This window comes from Neltuma alba, unplaced genomic scaffold, assembly GCF_004799145.2.
Source record: "Neltuma alba isolate B1F8T4 unplaced genomic scaffold, ASM479914v2 tig00010583_pilon, whole genome shotgun sequence".
In the NCBI taxonomy this organism is placed as follows: domain Eukaryota; kingdom Viridiplantae; phylum Streptophyta; class Magnoliopsida; order Fabales; family Fabaceae; genus Neltuma; species Neltuma alba.
Window position 1 is genome coordinate 442,362 of NW_021635448.1, and position 22,634 is coordinate 464,995.

General features: G+C 36.6%; 2 protein-coding genes across 5 annotated transcripts; both read right to left on the bottom strand.

Moving 5' to 3' along the window:
- Window positions 1-3,141: 3,141 nt before the first annotated feature.
- LOC114757239 (pentatricopeptide repeat-containing protein At5g42310, chloroplastic) lies at window positions 3,142-21,352 on the bottom strand. Of its 4 annotated transcripts, none has more exons than XM_028946231.1 (6): window positions 21,159-21,352; window positions 19,067-20,498; window positions 7,131-7,283; window positions 6,955-7,026; window positions 6,509-6,751; window positions 3,142-3,622 (listed from the first exon to the last, which is right to left on the bottom strand). In XM_028946231.1, the coding sequence occupies exons 2-5, from the start codon at window positions 20,288-20,290 to the stop codon at window positions 6,638-6,640; spliced, it is 1,563 nt and encodes a 520-aa protein (XP_028802064.1). In that variant the 5' UTR covers window positions 20,291-20,498; window positions 21,159-21,352; the 3' UTR covers window positions 3,142-3,622; window positions 6,509-6,637. The 4 variants fall into 4 exon arrangements, with proteins under 4 accessions (XP_028802064.1, XP_028802065.1, XP_028802067.1 ...); XM_028946232.1 differs by having other exon boundaries at window positions 20,660-21,352; XM_028946233.1 differs by lacking the exon at window positions 3,142-3,622 and adding an exon at window positions 5,966-6,029.
- On the bottom strand, window positions 3,935-5,179 carry LOC114757241 (uncharacterized). The gene is made up of 2 exons (XM_028946235.1): window positions 4,883-5,179; window positions 3,935-4,854 (listed from the first exon to the last, which is right to left on the bottom strand). The coding sequence occupies exons 1-2, from the start codon at window positions 5,155-5,157 to the stop codon at window positions 4,425-4,427; spliced, it is 705 nt and encodes a 234-aa protein (XP_028802068.1). The 5' UTR covers window positions 5,158-5,179; the 3' UTR covers window positions 3,935-4,424.
- Window positions 21,353-22,634: the final 1,282 nt, after the last annotated feature.

A 22,634-nucleotide genomic window follows, 5' to 3' on the forward strand; every position in this document is an offset into this window, starting at 1 on the left:
AGGAATAGTAAAATACATCAACTTTCCTTCTATTTAACATAAATTATAGAAACCTTCCTTTAAGTTTGAAAATCTATGTGGATCTTTCTTAAAATTGAAATATATCTTGTACAAACCTTCTTTTTAGTTTTGAGATTTAGCTTTCATTTAGTTGACTGTTAAACCATAGTGTTGACCTATTATTTTAACCAAAATAGCCCTGCTTAACACAAATATTACTTAATAATTACTCTTTCAGTCATTAATATAAAATCTATTTAACTAATTTGATTATATTAAAAAAGTTAGGTAAGTTAGTTAATTATACAAAATATGACATGTTTTTCCTAAAACACCATAATCATCCTTCGTAATATCCTCCTTCCTTCTTCTATCTGATCATAGTTGAGGGAATATCCATAAGAGTAATTTAAGAAAAATTGATAAATATAAAAAATAAGTTTTATATTTAGGATCAAAATCAACTCAACAATTAGGTCTTATATTAAGAACCGAAGGAGTATTATTTAATCACATATGACACATCTGTATATGAAATTAAAAATATTTTAAATAAATATGTTAAGATCTTTTGTTATAATGTTAAATCAATATAAATTATTATTTTTCAATAAATTTAAATATTTAAACTCCTTTAGTTATTAACATTTGCTTATGATGTAATTTTTTAAATATATGCGTTGGTTGAAATTTTTAAAAAATAATATATATGTATTTTCAATTAAATTATAAAATTATAAAATGATATAATTTTGAGATTCTTACATTAATATGTTACAATTGAAAAAATTTAAATGTGTTTCATAAAAAACATTTTTTAAAAAAAAATTTCTCAAATTTTTTATAAATCCGTTAATGTGTAAGTTATTTAAATTTGTCTAAATTTAGTAAAAATATTAAATAGATGGTTACAAAAAATTAATGTTAAAGATAAATAAGAGATTTGGTATAAGGGGTAAATTAGTAAACAAGATTTATTCTAATATGATTTTTAATAAAAAAAATATTTTCAAAATATTCTTTAACAATGCTAATGATTTGAATTAAAATGTATATTTTTAAAATAGAAAAAAGCCTGCATAATTAAAGCAAAACAGATTGGTTTTACTCAAAAAGAAATTGTCTTTCCTCTAAGCCTATTGTTCCTTTTTAAGTATATATGCGAAGGAGAAGGATCACATTATTGGGTTGTGGGTTGGCCTGACATGAATTGCGGGTTTGGTCCACCTTTTAGCGCTTCCAACCTAACCTGCTATATATGGATTGACAGACTTCTCAGGGGAGAAAAATATTTTTAATTTTTTTGTATTTTTAAAGTAAAATTTTATAAAATAAATTCAAGTTGTTTTTATATTTTTATAAAGTTATATGGTTAAATCAATCCCAAAACTTGTAAACATAAGCATGTAATACATTTTACATAATTATTTTATTAATATAAAAAAAATGATAATTTAGTAAGAAATAAGAAATCAAATATGGAACCAAATTCCTAATATAAAACAAAGCAAGGAACAAAAAATCGAATTGAATACAAACTGATTGAGATAGTAGTTCAATGGTCAATGAGTCAGACTAGGATCAACTCGAAGTAAAACCAGCCATATTAAAATAATATAGTTTAATTAAAAATAACAAAATATAACAACATTAATAATCAATAACAACAAAATATAAAGAGATACAATAATAGTTTGATTGTAACAATAATAAACCACAATAACATTGAGAATTTTAATATTTACAATTCCTCAATAAATTATTGATATTAAAATTATCATTAAAATTCATTCAAATCTACAGTAATTGAGATATTAAGAGCTGAATGAGAAAAATAAGACCAATAGCAACATAATTATCTAAACTGGTTTATAACCGATTCACACTGATTTTTGCTGGTTTTCACCGGTTCAGCTGGTTTAGCACTTGAACTAAATTGGATCACTAGCTAATTCACTAGTTTTCCAGTTGAACTCGCCAGTTTGATCTAGTTTTTTCTTCTATGAAACAAAGGTTATACTTAAGAATACTTACGTCAAGCTTCTTATATCCATTGTGTCAAGTTTTTCAATCATACATAACCATATATCCTATTTTTTAAAAAGTTAATATAATTTTTGCTCTCTCAAATTTAATCTCATTTTGATTTTAGTCCTTCAAGTTTTATTTCATTTAAAATATCAATCCCTATAATCTAATAAAAATTTAAATCATTTTGCCCCTTGAGGGATTAAAATCTATGGTTTAAAATTTGAAGAACCAAAACAAAAATAAAAGCAAACCTGAGAAACTATAAATTGTATTTGCTTTTTTTTTTTAAATATTAGCATTTAATAATATTTAATTATAAATCTATATAAAACAAAAAAAAAGACACATGACCATGTGTAATTTAAAAACTTAACCTAATGAATATGAGCAACTTTACTTGTTTCTTTCCTATACTTACCTGAAAGCTAGTTGACTCATTTAAAGAGAGTAAGAAAAAAAATTAAATTAATTATTTGTAATAAATAAATATTATCTTTTTTAAATTATCCTTATTAATCAACCATATTGACTAGAACTACTATTGTTAGAAGAATGACCTTGAAAAAAAATACATAAATATGAGAAACAAAATAAATTAGAATCCTATATTTAGAACCAAAATAAAAATCGAATAAAATCCTATATTAAAGACCAATATTAACATTTTCATTCATGGTGATTAAAATAAAAAAATAAAGTGTAATAGTGATATGGATTGAACCTCGCACAACGAAGCTTGTTTGGCAAACACCCATAATCTTTGAAAAATCTATTTTATGTTTTATTATACAGACTTCTCTAACATGTTTAGCCTAGATCTAATCAGCCTATTCAATAAAATTGCAAATAAGAGATTTTGGTTTAGTTGTCCCAAAAATTTAACCCCTTTTCCCTTTCAATAATTAAAGGCAGCACAAAATGAAAGAAATTAAATCCGTACTGCACCTGTATTCATGAATTTGTAAACAGTTTGGTTTAGTTGCAAATAAGAGATTTAACCCATTTTCCCCTTCAATCATTAAAGGCATAATTTATAAACAATTTAGCTTACCTCGAATTTCACGCAATATGTAGGACCCACATCTAATAAATATAATAATGTTACAGATAAAAAAAATCATCTTCGCAAAAATTAATTGCACAAAATTAATGGATATTATACATAGAGGGTGAAAGGTTCTTCATCCTTACAACCAAAAAGCCTCCTCTACATCCTGATAGCTGCAAGCTTCCACTTCTGTGTGCAATGCCACATTAATTCACATGGGAATTCCAACACAGCCACGGGTAAAGGAAGAACTATATTGAATCATTCGCAATCAATAAATTTTCTACTAAACCCAAGTCTTAAAATTAGGATCGATCAACTAAGATACTCAGCCATGAGAAGAACCTTCTAAAAGATGTATAACGGCGGGGGAAAAATGCCAACCATTGTTAACCGTTCCCCATCAACTTTCTACCTTCAAGTTGACTGCGCCATGAACACGTGATACAAAACCCTGGTCAAGCTTCTAGAAATGATTTAAGTGGAAGGCCGGGATGCACTTTCGGTCCCCTCTAGATTTACCGAAATTTCAGTTTCGTCCAACTGGTTTAGAAGCAAACAATTTACACATCATCAATGCAAAAATATAGACCCTATAATAAGTCACACTATTCATAAAACGTGAATAATACAACAGACCCCTCTGCAAAGCATGAAAACTAGTGTCTAATTTATTGTCAAAACTATGAAATGATCCAACTTTGTCCTCATGTCACATATCCCAGAAAAAAAAAAAAAAAAGAGTTCAATGCCAAACATAAGAATCTTCTAACTTGGGTGCCAAGTTTCAGTTAATGGTGCTGACAAAATAAATAACATCTGTTAGAGGTAAATAGAGAGAGAAGGAAAATAGAGTAAACAGTAAAAATGTATTCACTAGACACTTGTTACAAACCCCAAGACTCCTATACATAGACTTAATATGACCCAAATTACCCTTTTACCCCTAATTCCCATGTATCAATATACTCCCCCCCAACAAGAGATCCATGTTCTCGAGGATCAGTACAAAAGCAGAAAATAAAACATAGATTTAGAATAAGACTTTTTTCTTTTTATAAATTAGTGGACATCCAAACATGCTGTAGTCTTCTTCAGTCCAAAAGCCCCATCATTCAGTTCCATGTAAGCCCATATGACCTCCATTGTAGAAGCTTTATGAACTGGATGCCCTACACCCCTCCAAAAGATCTTAGACCCATATACGTTAGAGGCCCAAACCTCATCCAGATAAATGGCAATCACAACACCCTTGTTAAGCCCACATTTTATAGAGTCCTTCTTGTTGTCACGCAGAACGAACATTAGCCACCCCAGAAGCCAATCTTCTTGAACACAAACACCTTCATGCATAGTACCATCCAACCTGGAAGCAAATGCAGAGGCTAATAAGAGCAGGAATACGACTAAAACCATAGCTACAATAGCCATGGTCATGCACCAACCCACAAACACACCTTCCCTGATTTTGATAGAAACAGAGTCCCTTTCCTTCAATCGCCATAACTTTTGCCTCGACCTTAATCCAAAGCTCTAACAGACCCAATTCTATACCCTCTATCAGTCTAACAAAATTCAGTATTTTGTGAACCTCTTTAATAGATGCGTCTAACCTCATTTCAACAACAGCCCTACCTACCCTAGATGCAAGACCATCTCCGTTTTTGATAAACTGATCTCGATCGTCAGTAATCAACATTTCGTTTTTAGTCTTGTGATCGCAACCCCTCGAGTTGTAGAATAATGTGAACATCTTCGGTGAATGCATTAGAGTTCGTGTGAGCTCGTTAGTGAATAGTTCAGCCTGTGTTTGCCAGTCCTCTAATGAAAAACTTTGCATCAGCAGTAGTGTTGGACAATAATACATTCAACCTTTGTGCTCTCTTCCTCTCTTCGATGAATGAAATTGACTTTGTGGGCTTCATAAGATACAAAGAAGACGTAGGCAGAAGAGTATTTGTAGAGAACGTAGACGATGAAATATTGGATGCCTTGGACATAGTTGGGCTCTGCAATGTGGTCTGTTCTAGGGTTGGCTGACCTTCTGCAGTTAGGTTGAGTTTAGGGCCCAATATCATCAATGCCCTAAACGACTCAATCACCAATCTGACAAACAACTAGCCAAGTTGATTTGCGATCTCGACCAAGAGCAAGCTCGCGTTCTTGGCTAGGCCGCTAGTACAACAGCTGTTTTGCTAGGAAAAGTTGTTGATGAAGATAGAGGATCCCATGACGGTGGAATCCATCATCACTCGAGTGACTAAGCAGAGGCACTGGTTCTTTCAATTGTTGATCCGTTCCTATCTTCTTATCATTCGCACAAACTACTTTAGTTGCTTCAACCTCATCGATTTAAGTCTTGACATTCATGACTGTAGCTACTTGTCATGTTGAGATGAGTCTTTTATAGCTTTGTCCAATGTCTCGTTGTTGAGATTGATCAACTTGTCATCAGTAGGCAGTGTGAGTTTTGAAATCACACCAGTGTCTTCAACTCTTTCAACTTTCTTGTTAGCCTTTGACTCCAACATTGTTTCTCCATCAGCTTCCATGTTCTGTTTCTCATGTGTCATGCTGTCCATATGATCATTGTCAATTATTTTATTTTCAGTTGAAATGATTTCATGTAGATTCGAAACGTTCTTAGCTTCATCTCCATTTTTATCATATAATTTGATGAGCAGAATAGAGGTAAATCCCCCATCGCTTGAATTAGTGGCCGGATCCGATGAGAGAGATGAGATTTGAGCAATAAGAACTTGGAGATATTCATCCACCCTGGTTGCCGATAATTTCAAATCATTGATAGCTCGAGTGTGTTGGTCCAAGTGTGAGTGAACAGCATCAAGGGAGGCTTGCTGGAGCTCAAGTCGATGCTCCAATTCATCAATGCGTGCAGAAGATCGAATGTCCGGTAGTAGCACCATTAACCAGACAAAGGCTCTAATACCTTTGTTAGAGGTAAACAGAGAGAGAAGAAGGAAAATAGAGTAAACAGCAAAACTGTATTCACTAGACACTTGTTACAAACCTCAAGACTCCTATATATAGACTTAATATGACCCAAATTACCCCTTTTACCCCTGATTCTCATGTATCAACATCAAAGTTAATGTTAAAATCAGCAGATATAATGTGATGATACATGAGGGAAAATTTTGATCATTCAAAAAACTTGAAGGGTTACACTGCCTACTTTTGAGCTAAGGGGGTCTTTGAACATCCTTTGAAATCAGAGGGTTCAAAAGTATATTTAAGCTAAATGGTAAGCAATGCACTTTCAACATGCTAGAAGCATCGATCCCATTCTGCAAACACAAGATTGAAGGCCCGGACATTGCAGAAAAGCATACACTTTAATTTGTCATTCTATGTTTCCAGATAATCCAGCGCATGCCAAATACAATGATTAAAAAGGAGAAAGCTTACCTTCACTTGAGCAATACTGGTTCAAACTCCAGAATGATCATGAAACGGTCAATGGATGCCACTATACTTCCATATGGACCCTTAACCGACCCATCTAACAACTCATTAATCTCAACCCGAGAGGTTTTATTAGTCACCCGTGGGTCTTCCTTCAAGCACCATTAATGCGCTTTGTAACATCTGTCTAGCCTTTCTGTCTAGAGTACATCCGTCAAACTCCATTTCCTCGTAAATTTTTAGAACCTGGTCAGAATATTTCCAGCATGAACATATAAAAATGGAAGTGTCAATAGGATCAAATGGCCTTCTTGTAGTATGATTTTTTGTTTCTTGTTTCCCAGAGAATAACCAATTCAAATTTTACTAGAAATCAATTGAATCACAAACAGCTTTGCCTCTTAGGGGGAAAAAGATGCAAATGAAAATGAGTTCAGAATTAGGAGCACCTCATCAAACTTCTTTGCCCTCATAAATGCTTTCATAAGTGTAGTGTATGTAACCACATCAGGACTCACACCCTTCATAAAAATAGAAGCATTACCATCAGGATTTAAAAACCTAGTAAATTGCCAAAATATAATGTACCCAACCAAATATTTCCGCAATTGATAAGTGACCATACACTTTCTTTTATGTGATGATATATGGACAATGCTTCCATATATCGCCCAGCATTACCAAATGCATTGATTAACATATTGAGCATGACAATATTTGGTTCTATTCCCTCTGCTTCCATGATCTGCAGCACCTTAACTGCCTGTTCACATAAGCCCTGCAAGAAATTTATATATAAAAACGAAAAAGGAGTTACACCTATATATGTGTTGCTACCATTCTCAAAGATGCACACATGCATTTATTCATGGATAAGTATCGGTGGGAGTACAATATTCTTTTGATTTATGATGGTAGAAATTTAATGATTACAACATAGGAAAAAAAAAAAATGACTCTTAATAAATGATTAGAACAAATTTAAATCTTCACAAATTGCTTAATTATCAATATTAGCATTAGTAGTCTTTTTTTTTTGGGAAGGGCATTGTTAGTCATTTAGTCATGAACTACTGAAATCTCAAAGAATATGTACTAATATTGTTTGCGGGTGTATGATATACAGCCATAGCCACTGCAGCTCTAGTTACGGCAATGAGGATCAGTAGTAGCCAAAGAAAAATGAAAATCGGGCATGCAAGAACTTTGCCTTCAGTTGTTAGCTTCTTCACTAAAAAGAACCCAAAGCTTATAAAAGAGTAATTTAAATTGTTTAGTGAAATTCATTCTGCATCAAAAGTGAATAACAACTCGAAGCACACTATAATGTCTCTATTGATTCTGTGATAGGAACAAGTGTCCAGTCTTGGTTTATGCCACGAAGAAAAATGGGATCAAGGGGTAGTTTTCTTATTAGTTAATGTTGTCTTAAGCAGCAAGTGCAAGCAGTTATTACTTTTCCTGTCTTTCATGTTTATCCAAGTGTTAGAAGTTATTTGTCAGTTATTATGGGCTATGTGTTTGGCTATATAAGCCTATTATGTAAGGACTATCAGTATGAATAAAATATTATTCAGTAAACACTCTCTCTTTTTTTCCTTCACTAGAATTTCAGATCCTGGTTCTAGTTCCTCATCTTTTCTTCTTTCCTTTCTCTAAATTTCCTTTCCTATCTTGTTTCTATCATTTTGGTATCAGAGCTTTATAATTCTTGGGCTGTGGTGGTAAAATGGTGAATACTCACAAGAATGACTCTAATTTCCCTCCCATGCTTCCTACCCTGACTTCAGAAGACAATCAGGAAATCCCATTGAATGAACGACAGGCAACTTCAAATCAAGAACAACTTTCTTAGCAATTATCGATCATTGTAGCTAAACTTAATCAGATGGATGTTGAGATGTCTGAACTAAGGAAACAAAAAGAATCTGTAACCCCCAGACCTCAAGGAAATATACATTATGTAGAGAATGCAGATTATGAAGCAGAAAACCCGTGGTGGAGCAAGAATCCTAGTAAAAGACCTCATACTAAGGTAGAATTTCCTAAGTATGATGGTGGGGATCCTCAAGGATGGGCTATGAAGGCAGAAAAGTATTTCAGGTATTATCAAACTCTGGAAGAATTAAAGATTTAAGTTGCAGCGATGAATCTGGAGGGAGATGCTCTTGATGTTTTTACATGGGTTGCATCAGGGAGAACGATTAACTATTGGGACGATCTAATACAAGTGTTTCAGGAGCACTTTGGCCCTGCAGAATTCCAAAATCCTGACATATACTTGTGTATAAAACAAGTGGGTACTGTTCAAGAATATAGGCAAGAATTCATTCGAAGAGCTTCTAGAGTTCATGGGTGGCCTGAATATTGTCTTCTAGGTGTGTTCATAAATGGGCTGAAAGAAGAACTACAATACGATGTTAAAATTCAAAAACCCAAAACAATGTACAAAGCTGCAAGTTCGGCATTGAAGTTTGAAACCAAACTACTTTCTCAGGGTTATAGTCGTTCTAGTCAGCATACTTCATGGACACGTGGCACTAAGAATAAAAATAATTTTAGCGCAAGGCAATTACCGAATGTAGGCCTACCTACTTCTTTGGCAGTTATCTCATCCTTTGGGATGCAAAAACCAACTTCTCTAGCAATTACCACTACTCCACAAAATTCGGACTATGAAAGGCAGTTACGCAGGGATAAAGGTCTCTGTTTTAAATATGGGGACAAATTTTCTCCCGGCTACTGTTGCAGAGCATCTTCTTTCAAACTTACGGAGATCACTAAAGAAAATAAAGTTACATAAATTAAGAGTGAGGAGCCAGTTAATATGAGTGAAGTTAGTGTGGCGGAAATCTCCCTCCATGCCATTCTTGGTGGCACGACAGCAACTACCATGAAAGTCCCAGGAATTATTACTAGGAAGTTGATTTCATTGACAGTGGTTCAACTCACAACTTCATTTCTGATCAGATTGTTACTGAATTAAATCTTCCAACAGAACATGTTCCTCCATTTGGAGTGTAGATTGGTAATGGAAATTTAATCACTTGCAGATCCATCTGAGATGACTTTTTGCCATTTGCGCTTGGAGCAGTTGATATGGTGTTAGGAATTAAATGGCTTGCTTCTCTCAACACAGTAGAGGCTAACTGGCAGAAGATGTACATGATTTTTTGAATTAATGGCAGAAAATACAAATTACAAGGAAATTTGCCTCAGTCTAACAACACGGCTACTCTGAACAGTTTTAGTTGCGTGGATTCTACTACATGGAATGCACAATGTCTGCAACAGATATTGCAACACCACTCCAAAGTTTTTGAAGATCCCAGAAAGATACCTCCAGTCCACAATCACTGCCATGCCATTCCTTTATTGCCAGGTTCTGTCCCTCCAAACATCCGACCATATAGATACCCTCACTATCAGAAAGATGAGATGGAGTTACAGGTAGCAGACTTATTGAGTAGAGGGTTTATTCAACCATGTGTGAGTCCATATGCTAGTCCAATACTGTTAGTTCCGAAAAAAGATTCTTCATGGAGGTTTTGTGTGGATTACAAGGAGTTAAACAAAATCACAGTTCCAGATAAGTATCCCATACCAAACATTGATGAATTAATTGATGAACTGTATGGTGCCACATTCTTTTCAAAAATTGACCTCCGTTCTAGCCACCACCAAATTAGAATTCTGGAAAATGATATTCCTAAAACTGCTTTTAGAACACACTCTGGGCATTATGAATTCATAGTTATGCCGTTTGGCTTAACTAATGCACCGTCTACATTCCAAGCTATCATGAATGACTGATTCAGACCTTATCTCAGAAAATTCATCTTGGTCTTCTTTGATGATATTTTGATGTACAGTAACAATTTTACTGACCACATGGCTCATCTGAGAATTGTCTTGCACACGCTCCAGCAACATGAATTCTTTCCCAATCCCAAGAAATGCCATTTTGCTCAACCTGAATTGCTTTTCTTGGGCACAAAATATCTCGTGAAGGTGTGGTGGTGGATCTTGAAAAGGTTGCTACTATGGTAAATTGGCCTCTGCCAAATAATATTTCTGAGCTAAGAGGATTTCCGGGACTCACAGGTTATTACAAGCGTTTTGTGCGTCAGTATGGTCAAATTGCTAAACCCCTCACTGATATGACAAGAAAGGATGCTTTTATCTGGACTAAAACTTCCAAAAACGCATTTGAAGCACTCAAACAAGCTCTTGTCAGTGTTCCTGTTTTGCACCTACCTGATTTTACTAAGGTGTTTGTGGTGGAATGTGATGCTTCATCTATTGGATTAGGGGCTGTTTTACAACAACAAGGACACCTTATTGCTTTTTATAGCAAGGGACTATCCTCTTCGAAGCGTCACAAATCTGCATACTATTGGGAATTGCTTGCTTTGGTGTCAGCTTTGGAGAAACAGAAGCAGTATCTATTGGGGAAGAAATTTGAAGTTCATACTGATCATTTCAGCCTCAAATATTTATTGGAGCAGAGGTTATCTACCCTTGACCAACAGCGCCTTATACTAAAGTTACTCCCATTTGATTTTAAAATTGTGCATAAAGCTAGCACTTCTAATCACAGAGCAGATGCACTATCAAGATGCCCTCAATTTTGATGCCCTCAATCAGCTAATTTCTTTGCTGTTTCCATTGCACATGCCTCAGACTTTGACGATCTTCCTCAGTTATTGCAGCAGAACAGTTACACGGCCTCTATTTTGCAGTCCTTGCAACATGACTCTAAGTCTGTACCTTGCTTTAGTCTAGTTGCCAGGAGACTATATTACAAGGATAAAGTTGCTATACTAGCTCCTTCAGCATTAAGCACCAAACTATTGGCAAAAGCTCATTCTTCTCCTATTGATGGTCATGGTGGCCATGTGAAAACTCTGAAGCACTTGCAGCAACACTTCTAATGGAAGAATATGAAGGATGATGTGAAGATTTTTGTGCAGAATTGTCAGACTTGCCAGAAATAGAAATAGTTAGGACTAAAAGATTTTTATATTCCTCGGCAGTCAATGCTTTCTGAAGCCTCGGGATAGCTTTAGCACTAAAAGATTGAGTCTTGGGGATGGCCGTGGTGTTTCTTTCTCTGTTCTGGGCTTCATTTATCGTTAGGACCTCCTTATTCAGTGTAGTGGTGTAACGGTTCAGAGGTGCCACTGCATTGACAGGTGTTGCATACTGAAGCCCCTCATCTGGCCCTTTCTTGGTGTTCTGTCTATCTGTTGTGAGTTCTTGCATGCGTGAAAGGCTCTTTGCTTCACACATGGTTCTGGGCTTAAACATGCGGACTGGGCCCGCCAATTCTTCCCTTATTAAATTCAGATATGCATCAACTAGCTGTTCTTCAGAGAACCCAACCTTCGCTAACACGAGATCAAACTCCTCATTGAAGTCAGCAGGTGAACCTAGGTGACGAAGTCACAAAAGGTCGCCTATAGGTTACTCATAGGCCGGTCCGAAGCAGTCCTTAAGAATGTCAACGTACTCCTCCCACGTCAGTGGATTCGCACCCCACAATTTCTCATTCGCCAAATGCGATTGAAATGCGCGGTCATCAAGGTGCAGACTTGCGATCTTGACTTTGGCTTCCGCTGGCGTCTCATCGAGTTCGAAAAACCATTCGCATTTGAGTATCCATGCCAAGTCGTCATTGCGCGCGAATTTGGGAAACTCCATTTTTGTAAACTGGGTTGCACGCTGATGCCCATGTCCATTTCCATTTGGCTGATGCCCATTGCGCGTCTGTTCTAAGTCGCAAGGGCCGTATTTACCTCGTCAATGTTTCGCACCATAGTTTGAACCTGTGTCGACAGATGAAAGACAGATTCTTGAAGCGTGGCAACGGTGCCTATCTGGTTTTTGACAACTTGGAGCCTCTCATCCATTACTGGGTCGCTTGCTCTTGATCAGGTGGTGACCATAAAGATTCAAGTACGCAACGTAGGTCTGAGTAACAGTGGCTCTGATGCCACTTCATACGTTTCTGTAATCAGAAATGCAGAAAGAGGGAGAAAGAGAGAATTGAGAAGAATAGGGGAGAGTAGAAGAACAAGAGAGAACAGAGAGGTAGGAGAAAACAAGGAACAAAGAGAGATGGGGATAATCCTTACTTCATTAACAATGCATATTACAACTGATTTAGCCCAGGGAGTATCTTTTTATAGAAGGAAAACAGAAAAAGAAATGTAACTAACTAACTAACTAATGCTGCTGTACAGAAACTAAAATCCTAATCTGATCCTAAAGACTCATCTACCCTTAAGTTATACAGATTATGATTACATAACACATTCAATGTAATTATAAGAGTATAGTAATATGCATTCAACAAAGCTCATCCATTGAATAGGTTAACTTCTTGAGGATAAATATTAAGATAATCATTTCACCTTCCTTTTATTTCAAAAGAATTGGTTTCCACCAAAATGTGAAAATTGTATTGATGAATATCATAAGTGAATAAATTTTATGTAGGTTATTTTCTTTCTCCTTCCCTACATTCATTCCCCATCAAAGAGCCACTATTGCTTCCAATTTCATAATATTTACCTATTTAGAATGTAAACGAGGGGTTAATTATCTTAAAAATCTAAGCAAACCCCTCGCTAGGACCCAAAGAAAGCTTGAAACTGATGGAACTAACAAGGTAAAAACTAAAATTTTTCCACCATTTAAAATTCCCCTGAACAAATTTGAAATTTGATGTAAAACTCAATTTCAGAAGTATCAGCTATCTGCATATATGATCAAAAAGATGATAAAGGAGTAATAATTAAGAATGCATAAAGAAAATAGTAAGGTGATGAATTGAGAATAATCTAAAACCTTAGACCCAAAAGATTATTTATCAGTATACCTATGTGAAACTTTTTATCAAAAGGGAATCTTGATATATTTTATACAGAAAGGGATACTCCAACTTGGAGGATATTAAAAGAACTATGTTAAAAGGACTCTGTGACCTCCTTAAAGATGCGTCAATTGAAAAATAGATGGATATTTGATAGACGAGGTTTAGTGAAACAGGAAAATAGAAATCCCTTTTAGTTCAGTTTGATCTCTGTCAAAACAGAAAAAGATAATAAATGGGTAAATCAATATATTTGTAGAGATATGATATGGTTTGATATGTAAATATTATGTAATTATGATTAGGATTTGATAGGATATGATATTATCATAATGAGCCATTAATACAAAGGCTCCCCTCACTTGTATATATATGTGTATATTCTGATCAATGAAAGATGAGAGAATTATTTTCCATATTCCTTTTACTACATGGTATCAAAGCGTACGACCCTTTTTTCTTCTTCTCTGGCTGTTTATTTTCGGTTGCTACAGTACCGAAAATAAACGTGTGAGTGTGTGACCCTTCCACGGAGCCGTTTTGAGTGACACCGCCCTGACCAAACGTCTCCCCTCCTCCAGATCGGCCAAACCCCAACGTCCGACGACCATCTGACCAGCGCGTGATCGTCACGCGCCACTTGCAGATTCACCGGAGATTCACGCGCCGACGCGTGAGGGCGTGTGGCACGTCCGTTTCACCGACGACTTCAACGACTGACGGTGACTCCTGTTTTCCGGCGAGATTGTGGTATCACCTTAGTGTGGGTACGGCGGTGACGCACTGTTCATTGATTTTCCGGTGATCTGCACTGTTTATCCGCGTTTTGCACTGTTCATTGGCCTTTCGGCACTCTGTTTGTGTCATTTGGCTCTGTTTGCAGCTCCCTATGTAGCTGTTGGCCTGTTTCACTTCTTTGGTATTCGTTAGGTGATCCAGGTATCGTGCTTTGTGTCCCTGTGTGACAATCCATCGCATTTCTTTTGTTAGTGCACTTCATCTATGGCTGAAACTAAATCTGTCTCGGAGCTTGTCCCAACTGTTACTAAAATTACTAATCACAAGTTGACTTAGGTAAACTATTTGGATTGGAGTAAAACCATTCATTTCTATTTGAGGAGTATTGAGAAGGAAGACCATCTGACTGATGATCCCCCAACAACTGATTCAAAGAAGGCCTGGTTGAGGGATGATGCGCGGCTATTTTTCCAGATCCGTAACTCTATTGACAGTGAGATTATTCCTTCTATTAATCACTGTGAATTGGTTAAGGAACTAATGGATTATTTAGATTTTTTGTATTCAGGAAAAGGAAATATCTCTCGTGTTTACGAGGTTTGCAAAGCTTTCTATCGTTCTGAGAAACAGGATCACCCTCTCAAAGCCTACTTTATGGACTTTAAGAGGATGTATGAAGAGCTGAATGTATTGATGCCTCTCACTGCTGATTTGAAGGTTCAGCATAAGCAACAAGAGCAAATGGCTATTATGAGCTTTCTTACTGGTCTCCCACCTGAGTACGACACAGTTCGCTCTCAAATCTTATCTGGATCTGAGATTTCTGACCTTCAAGATGTGTTCTCCAGAGTAATGAGAGCTGAGAATCTCTTGCCACCAGCTGCTAGTGCTCCTATAAGTGCCTTGCTCAGTAAGGGCACCTATGAGACTCGTAATCCTAATGATAACCATGGGGGTTCTACCCGTGGTAGTTCGAAGTAAGGGGGAGCCCCTTCTGACTCCAACAGGATAGTGTGTTATTACTGCAAAGAACCGGGGCATACAAAACGCACATGTCGTAAACTTCAGAATAAACAGCAACGAAATAACTCTACCCACGTGGCTACACAAGCCAGTGACACAGTCACGATTTCTGCCGCTGAGTATGCCCAGTTAAAATCTGCTACGCCATCTGTGAGTGCCACGACTACAACAGGTAATAATGCTATTGCCCTTGCTTCTTCTTCCTCAAAGTGGATCATAGATTTCGGGGCTACTGATCATATGACAGGTAACCGCCATCTCTTCTTTTATAATGCTTTTGCTAATCCGTCAAGTGTTTCTATCGCTGATGGTTCCCAGTCTCAAGTTCTCGATTCTGGCACTGTTAATCCCACACCCTCTATCCGTTTGTCATCTGTGCTAAATGTCCCTAAACTTGCTTTTAATCTCCTATCTCCCAGTAAACTCACTCGTCAACTAAACTGTTGGGTCTCACTTTTTCCTTCTCATTGCTTGATACAGGATCTTTTGACGAGGCGGACTATTGGTAGAGGTTATGAATCTGGCGGGCACTATATACTGGATGATCGGGTGTCTCATGCGGTAGCTTGCACTAGCAGTCATACTCCCTTTGAAGTTCATTGTCGATTGGATCATTTGTCTTTATCTTCTCTTAAGAGAGTTTATCCTCAATTTCAGCATTTGTCGTCTTTAAATTGTGAGTCATGTCAGTTTGCCAAGCATCATCGTCTTCCCTTAGTGTCTCGTGTCAATAAACGAGTTTCATCCCCTTTTGAGTTAGTCCATTCTGATGTTTGGGGTCCTTGTCCTATAGAGTCCAAAGCAGGTTTTAAATACTGTTACATTTGTTGATGATTATTCCCGAACAACTTGGTTATATTTAATGAAACATCGTTCTGAATTGTTTTCCCATTTTTGTGCCTTTTGTGCTGAGATTAAAACTCAATTTAATGTTTCTATTCGCATCTTACGAAGTGATAATGCTAAGGAATATCTCTCTACTTCGTTCCAATCTTACATGCTTCAAAATGGTATACTTCATCAGTCGTCTTGTGTTGATACACCAGCTCAAAATGGTGTTGCAGAAAGAAAAAATCACCACCTCCTTGAAGTAGCACGTGCACTTTTATTTCAAATGCAGGTTCCTAAACCATTTTGGGCTGACGCGATCTCCATTGCATGCTTTCTTATTAATCGAATGCCTTCCTCTGTTCTTGATGGTAACTCTTCTTTTTCTACCCTCTTTCCTTCTAAGCCTTTGTTCCCTATTGATCCTAAGATATTTGGGTGTGTTTGTTTTATGTGGGATGTACGTCCATCTATTTCAAAGTTAGACCCCAAGTCTCTTAAATGTGTCTTCTTTGGATACTCCCGGGTCCAAAAAGGTTACCGTTGTTTCTCACCTACTCTCAATCGTTATTTAGTATCTGCAGATGTCACCTTTCAGGAGTCCACACCATATTTCTCATGCCCTTCCCCACCTGCTCCACCTGCGGAGGAGGATGATATTTTGATATACTCTGTCACTTCACCATCACCATCGTCGCAAGCACCCGCTCCCGCACCCGTTCAACCATTTGATCGTGTGTATACACGACGGTCACAAGAGATTACTACCGCCACACCAGCTTCTATTCCTCCCTTGTCCACTTCGCCATCAGATCTTGTGTTGAGCAACACTGAACCTCATTCTGACCCTAATCCTAAGACACCTCCTGTTCCAGACCCAGATGCCTCTCTTGATCTACCCATTGCCCTTCGCAAAGGTAAACGTACTTGTGCCCATCCTATTTCCTCTTTTGTTTCCTATGACCACTTGTCTCCTGTGTCCAGTTCCTTTGTTGCCTCCCTCGATACCATCTCTGTGCCCAGAACTATTCGTGAAGCCTTGGCCCACTCAGGTTGGCGTGCTGCAATGGAAGAGGAGATGGCAGCCCTTGATTGGGCTGGTACATGGACCCTGGTCGATTTACCGGCAGGCAAAAAGGCCATTGGTTGTAAATGGGTGTTAACTCCGAAAACTAAGGCTGACGGCACACTTGACCGCCTTAAGGCTCGCCTTGTGGCTAAAGGTTATGCACAAACCTATGGCATTGACTATTCCGAGACCTTTTCTCCTGTTGCTAAACTCTCATCTATTCATCTATTCATCTCTCTGGCTGCTACTTATGATTGGGATCTACATCAGTTAGACATTAAAAATGCCTTCTTGCATGGTGATCTCCATGAAGAGGTCTATATGGAGCAACCACCTGGGTTCGTTGCTCAGGGGGAGCGTGGGAAAGTATGTCGCCTTAAGAGGTCCTTGTATGGTTTGAAGCAAAGTCCTCGTGCATGGTTTGACCGGTTCAGTACTGTTGTACAGAAATTTGGCATGAGCCAAAGCAAGTGCGATCATTCTGTGTTTTATCAAAGAACAATGGCTGGCATGATTCTCTTGGTGGTGTATGTAGATGACATTGTGATCACAGGCAGTAATGGTTCAGGCATCTCGTCTCTCAAGTCCTTTCTTAATTCCCACTTTCAGATCAAGGATCTGGGCTCTCTAACATACTTTCTAGGTATTGAAGTTATGAGAAGCAAGAAGGGCATATTACTGACACAGCGCAAATATGTTCTTGACCTACTGAAGGAAACTGGAAAGTTGGGAGCAGCACCAACTAATTTTCCTATGGTTCACAACCCACTCCTTGACGCTGATGGGAGCATACCGCTCGATGACTCTCTTGATGCTGAGAAACGGATGCTTGAGGCTCAAAAGAGCAAACCATTTAAGAATCCTGAGAGGTACAGGAGAATGATTGGCAAGTTAAACTATCTCACTGTAACTCGTCCGGATATTACTTATCCAGTCAGTGTACTGAGCCAGTTCATGGCATCCCCGACTGTCAGACAGTGGGAAGCCTTGGAGCACGTGTTACATTATTTGAAGGGATGTCCAGGTCGTGGGATATTATACAAAAATCATGGCCATACAGACATTGAGTGCTTCTGTGATGCGGATCATGGTGGATCAAAGGCCACGAGACGGTCTACTACAGGATATTGTGTCTTTGTGGGCGGGAATCTGGTATCCTAGAAAAGCAAGAAGCAAAATGTGGTGTCCAGATCAAGTGCAGAGGTAGAATACCGGGCTATGACACAGTCTGTATGTGAGATAATCTGGATATATCAGCTATTAAAGGAAGTTGGCCTCAAAACCACTTTGCCAGCAAAGTTGTGGTGAGACAATGAGGCTGCCCTACATATAGCCTCTAATTCTGTGTTCCATGAACGTACCAAACATATTGAGATTGATTGTCACTTTATCAGAGATAAGCTTAAAGAGAACTTCATCTCCACTGGATATGTGCGTTCTAGTGATCAATTAGGTGACCTTTTGACTAAAGCTCTGAATGGGACTCGTGTTGACTATTTGTGTGACAAGTTGGGCATGATTAACATTTATGCTCCAACTTGAGGGGGAGTGTAGAGATATGATATGATTTGATATGTAAATATTATGTAATTATGATTAGGATTTGATAGGATATGATATTATCATAATGAGCCATTAATGCAGAGGCTCCCCTCACTTGTATATATATATGTATATTCTGATCAATGAAAGACAAGAGAATTATTTTTCATATTCCTTTTACTACAATATTCATAGAACTTTAATTACTTAATGAACAGTTTATATATATTCCACTTGATAGGGAGAAAAAATTGAGAGTATAAGCCATCAAATCATATTCAAGCCATGGGTAATCAGCACAACTCCCTAGAACTTCATATATTTATACATGTGCATCAGTTCATCCAAATCAAGCACCATTTCCAAAATAAAAATAGATAAACCAAAAAAAGGTGTGATCAGCATATCCAAGCATAAATTATCTTATGAATATATCGAAGTAAAAGGCAGAAAAGCAATGAACAAGTAAAAGGAAGTAGCTTACTTGCTGAGCATAAGCATTTGCCAACACACAAAAAATGCTTGATGAAACTAGAAGACCTTCGGATTTCAGTGCCTGTATACACTCCTCAGCATTCTGAAATTTCCCATACTGCCCATAAATGTCAGCCAAAACAGCATAAACTGCCCCATATATGTTATTTTCCCTGCATCTCATGCTTTCAAAAATTTTCTTTATCGTATCCCATTTTCCCTGCTCCCCCAAGCAGCTAATAATGGTAATGAAGATTTTTGGATCAGGATATAATCCTTGATGTTGCATATCCATAAACAAATGAAGGGCTTCTGTGAGATCACCAGCTTTGCAGTGCCACTTAATCAAAGAATTCCATGTTATTATATCAGGCCTTACACCTTCATTTTGCATTTTCTCAAACAATTCTAAAGCTTCATCTAATTCACCATATTTCCCAAATGTATCAATAATACTGTTATAAATATGCCTGTCTAAAGAAACACCCCTGCCTCTGATTTCTTCCACAACGCCTATAGCTTTCTTCCACATTCCATTGTCTCGATAGAGGCCAACAACCTTGCTATAGACAAATGAACTTAGTTGAAATCCATTTTGCTTCATCTCATTGATCGTTGCCCAAGTATCTTCTAACCGTCCAGCATTAACATAGTAATCTAAAAAGTATTCATAAGTTTCCTGATTTGGCCTCAAGCCCATATCATCCATTCCCTGTAAAAGCCGTAGTGCAAGTCCCAACAGACCTTTCTTCAAAAACCCTTTAAGCAAAACATTGTATAAATTCAATCTTGGTTTAAAGCCAGAATAGATTATTTCCTGGAAAACCATTTCAGCCTCTAAAGTCCTCCCAACATTTCCAAGGGCTTTGATCAGATAGCTATAAGAAAGAGAATTGAGTTGATACCCCATAGCCTCCATCTGAGCCAGGAGAGGCATGGCCCCATTAAGTTCACCTCCTTTACAACATTCGACAATTAACTGGTTGTACAAGTCACAAGAAATCTCCTCTCCATGGCTATGACCATCAAAACTCCTAAACAACCTAATTTTGCAATCACATTCTGGATCCACTTCTTTAAAACCTTTGTTCTTAATCAAATCCATGGAGAAATTAAAAGTGTTAGATCTTTTCTTGCATTTAACACTTGTTTGAAGAGACCAACAGAAAAGGGAACCACCATGATTGGATGCTAACCAAATTGAGTTACAACAGAAAACAGTATGCATACCCATGCGTTATACAGCACCTTCTTTTGCTCAGCTGCCAAAATTAGAAAAGCATCAAATTTAAGACTTTTGTTTCACCTTCACCAAGATTTATCATTGTCTTCAACCGTGACTATGACACAGGGGCATCTTATTGGCTAATGAGAACAGAGGAGGGAAGGAGAACACAGTTTCAATCACTGCCGTTATCTTATTCTTGGAAGAACCAAATTCCCTGTTCATTAAAAAGAAATTAAAACCAGACAGCCGGTTGGGCCAACCAAGAGCACAAGCGATTGGCTGTGTAAGAAGAATACTTCTTTAGACAGAAAGAAGAAGTTCAAGATTGAGGATGCAGAGAGATGGTAAAAAGCTCAAGATGGAGGAAGTCAAAACCTGTATTACACTGCCCCCACTAAAATCCTTGAAATATGCATAGTTGATATAACACCCTTTAAATTTTTGTTCCAGATGCTTTGACACAACTCAAGCCGAGTCGTGTACAATATCGTACATCACAAATACCTTGAGAATTTTCTAACTTGATGATAACATGAAAAGATTAATAAACAGAATGCCAATACTCAACAAATCCAACATTTCAAAACAACACAATCCAAAGCATGCAAGCGCTAGTAATCAACATGAAGAGGGCAGAAGAAGTATCATAGCCAATTACAACATTCAAGCAAACACTAGTTAAAACAATTAAACTCAATCAGTAAATATTCCCAAATTCAAAAGCGTCAATATTCAAACGATTAAATAACCAGATTCAAAGCCAAATTAAAATGAGAAATTTAAAACAAAGCAATAACAATCACGCAGGCAACAGATGACGTAGGGAATAACTTCAAATCTATATCCAAAGGCAGACTGAACAAATCAATCTCACCGGATTCTAGAGTAGAAAAAGGTATAGGATTCGAACTTTCTTCACCACCTGCCCGAGAACAACCACGCAGGGCTGACAACGGCAGGGAAACGGCTTCTCTCCTCTATCTTCCCGTCCGTTGCCTGTCCGCCGCCTTCAACGCTTCCGTTTTGCTGGGTAACGGAGGGATGATGGAGGCTGATGACCCGCTGACACTGACACTGGCGTTGGCGTAAATGGAAAGCTGAAACCTCGTCTGCTTAATACGACCTTTTAATCATGTGACTAATTTGAAGAGATTAAAGAAGTAAGTTATGTTAGTTATTTGTCCTAAATAGGTGTTGTCTTTCTTAAAATATCTTTGCTAATCAAGTGTATTGACTAGAACTATTATTATTAAAAGGATTACTTTGGAAAAAATGTATAAATATGAAAAACAAAGTGGATTGAGGTCTTATATTTAGGATCAAAATAAAAGTCAAACAAGGTCTTATATTAAGAACCGGAGGTAGTAATTTGCTACCGATTATATTTATAATATTTATAATACTACTTTCGATCCTCCCGTCTTATAAAGTTGATTAATTTGAATAGATTAAAAAAAAGTTAAGTTAGTTATTTATAGTAAATAGGTATTTTTTTTTTCTAAAAACATCCTAGCTAATCAAATGTATTGGCTAAAATTATCATTATTACAAAAACTATCTTGAAAAAATATATATAAATATGAGAGACAAAGTAAATTGGAGTAACATATTTAGGACCAAAATAAAAGTCAAATGAAACCTTATATTAAGAACCGGAGGTAGTAGCTCGTTTACATACTGTAAACGAAATCTTATAATTAGAACCGGAAGTAGTAATAATATAAGGGTTAATGAAATAATTTAAATAAATTAAAAAATTAATTATTTATAATAAATAAATGTTCTCTTTTTTAAAATATATTCCTAATCAAGTATACGCTTAGAACAAAAAAGGTTTTTATCTCTCCTAAAAAGTGTGCTTATAGGGAGTGAGGCCACTTGCTACTTAACCGAAAGTTTATTGGTATCCATAAATTATTTTAATCTCATTTCACAATAATCAAATTAATTATATTTTTAATTAGAAAATAATTAAATCTTAAAAATATTTATTTACCAATCATTATGGTTCTATTCAATTTTTCACCAGTTCCTTATATTTTTTTTTAGCAGATTCCTATAATTTTTCAACTTTTCAGTTCTAGCCATTGGCCTATATACTCATAATCTATTAAATGGGGGATTATTTTGAATGAAGGTCATCATGTGTATTTGGATTAATTTTTTCAAAGTGATTTTATGATATTTGAGATAAATATATGAGATAAATTTTATCTTGACTTGCATAAAAATATTACTTTTAAGTGCTTTTAATGGTTTCCAAGCTCCACGACGATATTTCCCTACAAAATTCTCTCTTTATCCTCAATTTAAGAGCTATTCAATTGATGATTAAAAAGAAAAAGCTATA